Consider the following 4,361-nt stretch of genomic DNA (forward strand, 5'->3'; position numbering starts at 1 on the left):
GTTTACACACCGGCAGTGAATCTGAAGGACACATGCCAGGGGTCAGTACACATCCCAGCCACGCCCATCGCGCCCACTTCCGCCATTTATTCCCATTAGTTCTGTATGGAGTTACACAGGACACATCGGACAAAACCTGGCTTCAGGTTGTCCTGCACCAACAGGACACGGGATCCTACAAATTATGTCACAGTGTATGCACTGTGGTATAATTCTTGATTTTTTTTTTCTTTTTAAATAAGGATGCAAACAGGAAACAAGTAACAACCTTGAACACGATTAAACACAAGTATATATTTATTTAATGCAATTTACAAAAGCAACTGTTCACTGTCTTAACCAGCTGCATCCTACATCCTTTTTTCATCCAGGAGTGCAACTCCTGGAAATAAATGGACCCAGAAAAAGTACACTTCTCCAATTGTGATGTACAAAGTGCTATCAGACTGCCAAGGTTTTGTGGCAAATCAGTGTTGACATTTTAGTGAGCACCGTTGCAGTTTAAAGAGGGGACAAACAAGGTTCCCAAAATACAAAAATTACAGTTGTCCTTTAAACAGTTGAAATACACATTTTAATTTTGTAATTGCTTACAAGTTCATAATGTTATCCTTTTGACAGAGTGATTGTTGAAAATTAACATTTCTTTCTACATGGACAATTAAGAACAGACACTTTTGGTAGCAACTGTGAATTCACAATTGATTACAGTGTACATTGCCACTCTCAATGAGTTTACATGGCAAACAGGATAAGGAAAGCAACCATCAAACAGAAGAGACCCATGGCTTCAGACAAAGCGAATCCCAGAATGGCATACGAGAACAGCTGCTGCTTCAGAGATGGGTTCCTTTAAAAAAAATAAATAAATAAAAACACATGTAAAAGACAAGAGTCAGATTCATAAAAACAAACTGCTTGAAGTTCTTTTCAACCATGACAAATGATTAGACTGAGTGAAAAGCAAAAAGCAGGTTTACCTGGCATATCCAATGATTAGACTGCCGAAGACAGTTCCAATTCCAGCACCAGATCCAGCCACACCGACAGTGGCAGCTCCAGCTCCGATGAACTTGGCGGCAGTGTCAATGTCACGGCTCACCGCGCTAGTCTGGAAGCTTCGCAGACACATCTGGGTGAGAGGAGACTGGGGCACCAGAGCAGCAGGAGCCTATGGAAAGAGAAAGCAACAAACTTAACATCAATTTTAATTTAGTCCTTTTGCTGTAAAGGTAAAAAGACTTTTATTCTGGTGGTAACAGTGTGCCCATCAGGACTGGATTATGTAGTAAAAGTTTATACATTTACTGTATACTCTCAGCTATTTTATATCTACTCTGGGGCATAACAGCTTAAATTCAGTTAGAAAACATTTTTCATGCACACAAATTTTTCAGAACTCAACAAATGATAAGACTAATAAATAAAGATTAAAAAATACAAATGCCCTAATCTGCAAACTAAATTAGTAAACAATGTATATCGTATATAAAAAATAGGTATGGAACATTTAAAACTTAAAACTTTAAACCCCAGTAATTAGCAGCAAACTACTGAAAAGTTTTGTAAACACGTCACTGCATCACCCAAGTTCATCTTCTAGCACATGTCCATTTCAGTATTTTTACAGCTCTACCAATAAAGTCAACACAAAAAGTAATGCTAAACAAATGATGAGCAGTGTAAACTCTACAATGTGGGTGGAGGGTGCTCCAGCGACTGGGCCAGGAACCTGTGTTTCAGAGACCCACGATAAATCATACGCATAATCATGACTGGACAATTGCAAACAAATGCACAGAAATTGTTAGCAATAGCTGGAATCTGTCTCTTTAAAATATGCACAGATTTCCTATTACTGTTAAAATACTAACATTAAAGCACTGGTATGATAGCAAATATGGATAAAAAATTATCAGTCCCCAGGAAATATCCAGGTGCTGATTCGATTTGTGGCATGATTCTGTTCTGGTCATGATTTTATAAATATACTGATTCACCCCCCCCCCCTTAAATTTTGTTACATATTTGTGTTTTAAATTTAGATATTAAAGTTTTTGGTATTTTGATGCACCTTATCAGCAATGCTGCCAAATTCTTATTTAATAATAGTTCTGTGTTTCAGGTAAATGCTTTTAAACCACTGTAAAACTAGATATCTTGATGAAAGGTCTATTATTCTTCTAATGGGGGCGAGAAAGCCAAACACTGCCCCTCATGACCTTGTGAAGCCTCAAATAATACTTGTGACAGGGACAGGAAGGTCTTCTGTTCCAGCCACTTTAAGGGCATCGTATAAAGATGGCAGCTCAGTCTTTTAAACTCACCTCTGTTTTGACCTCTGGCCGAGACAGTACTGCAGCAGACATGGGTCTGTACAAAGCCCGGGATCCAGAGCGGACCTGAAACACATTGAATATCAGTGAGGCAACACAGAAACAAAGTCCTGAATGTGAGAGAGACATTTGAAGGGCACGTCTGCAGGAACATGGCACGATAAAGCACAGGAGTTCAAAGTTTATCACGTGACTAAGCACATAACTTACACCTCTGTAGTGTATAATGATGGAAAGCTGCAGTGGTGTTTAACATTTATTAATTATGAACCTTTCTAAAAAGTAAACACTTACAAAACAAGATAACCTTTAACAGATGCAGTTAAAAGATGGGGCGAATTCTCAAAAACAGTGAGTTCTCCAGTGCTTTAGTCCTACAACCTGAACAAGTTTAAAGGTTTGATAGCTATAAAATGTCCCCCTCATAAGACAAGGTGTACAACAATGCAGCCACGTTTAACAAGTCAAAGAATCACAATACTCAAGTGAGCAAACCTCTGTACAGCTAGCTTAGTGATTAGCCTGCTAACCCGGGAACTAGCTAAATGTTGACCTTAAATTTTGTCAACCTTCTAAACAAGTGTCGGTTTTAAATACACAATACATGCATATGTACAACAATCTAGACTTGATCTGCTTTTCACTCGCCAGCTGTAAACACATGAATGAATGACAGAATGAATGAACTCGCGAGCGCGTTAGCAACCGGCTACATGTTCAGCAGAAGGCCCCAAAATACTTTAAAGCAAAAGACAATAATATAAAACACCACAAATGGCTGGTGTTCAATTACTTACCAGGGCAGGTGTGGAGACGAATTTTGCACAGGCGTACATTGTGGAATTTAAGGGTTTTTAATCCTTTTACGTTTGCAGCAGCCGAGGACTGTCTGTAACGCAAGAGGGAATAAGGTCAATACCAACTTTATAACTTTATTCAAAACTACACAATCCTAAAATTACATATGATGTTATTAATAATTGTCTAAGTAACAACACCGACTATGAGACGCTGTAAAGCGAAGATGAAGAAGGATTGTATTTTTTCCTTCCCTGCTGAATCTCAACACTCACCAAAGGCAGAGGTCGAAACACCGGAAGCGCTGCGCATGCGCACGAGCATCTCCGAGAAAAGACCCGGATGAATCAATGACGTCACGATCGTTTCTTTCAAACTTTATTAAAATTGGACAAAAAACAAAAAGAGAATCCTCTGGGATAACAAATTGAAAACCATAGGCATAACACAATAAATAGAAAAATTCAGAATGTTTGTGTACTATATGTTTAATATGATTTGTTTGAGATGGCTTATAGGTTAGCACTGTCGCCTTGCACTTCCAGCGTTCAGGGTTCGAGGCCCACATTGGGCTCTGCGAGTTCTTCCAATGCTTCGTGGGTACTCCCACAGTACAAGGACATGCAAATTAGGCTAATTTGATGCCATAATTTGCCCCTAGTGTGTGTGTGTGTGTGTGTGCGCGCCCTGCAATGGATTGGCACCAGGCCCTTCGTGACCCTGTATACGGGATAAAGCGGTATAGACTATGAGTGAGTGCCGTGCTTGGCTTTTCTGATAGTTGCATTTATCCAGTCTATAACTTAATGGTTTGGTAGAGTGGGTAGCATTGGTCCCTCACAGCTCAGGTATCAGATCTGTTAAGTGGCACATGTTCTCCACGTGTTCATGTTTCCTCTTGACCATGGTCTTGGACTTGGCTGATGCAGGCAGCTGTTCTCTAATGGCTTGTGACTACAGTCACTCAATAGCTTCTGCTAAACTGGACTCGTATTAACTTAAACACTTCTCCTGTTATACTGAACTTACAGTCTCCCAACACAGAGTATATCTGAAGATCATTTCTTGCTATCCTGCTAAGGATGGGTTCCCTGTTGAGTCTGGTTCCTATCAAGGTTTCTTCTTATCGCCCTCTCAGGGAGTTTTCCCTTGCACCCATCACCCTTGGCTTGCTCATGAGGGACAAACTGATTGTCTTGATTTGCACACATTTTTTCACACTTTTTA

The 4,361-nt window shown here is 39.8% G+C and overlaps 1 protein-coding gene across 2 annotated transcripts; it reads right to left on the minus strand.

The window, feature by feature from the left end:
* Window positions 1–279: 279 nt before the first annotated feature.
* Window positions 280–3,476, minus strand: atp5mc3a (ATP synthase membrane subunit c locus 3a). 2 transcript variants are annotated; one of them, XM_053497431.1, is made up of 5 exons: window positions 3,410–3,476; window positions 3,134–3,225; window positions 2,328–2,402; window positions 981–1,171; window positions 280–850 (listed from the first exon to the last, which is right to left on the minus strand). In XM_053497431.1, the coding sequence occupies exons 2-5, from the start codon at window positions 3,170–3,172 to the stop codon at window positions 736–738; spliced, it is 420 nt and encodes a 139-aa protein (XP_053353406.1). In that variant the 5' UTR covers window positions 3,173–3,225; window positions 3,410–3,476; the 3' UTR covers window positions 280–735. The 2 variants fall into 2 exon arrangements, with proteins under 2 accessions (XP_053353406.1, XP_053353407.1); XM_053497432.1 differs by having other exon boundaries at window positions 3,339–3,428.
* Window positions 3,477–4,361: the final 885 nt, after the last annotated feature.

The sequence above is a fragment of the Clarias gariepinus genome, chromosome 5, assembly GCF_024256425.1.
Source record: "Clarias gariepinus isolate MV-2021 ecotype Netherlands chromosome 5, CGAR_prim_01v2, whole genome shotgun sequence".
Taxonomy (NCBI): Eukaryota; Metazoa; Chordata; class Actinopteri; order Siluriformes; family Clariidae; genus Clarias; species Clarias gariepinus.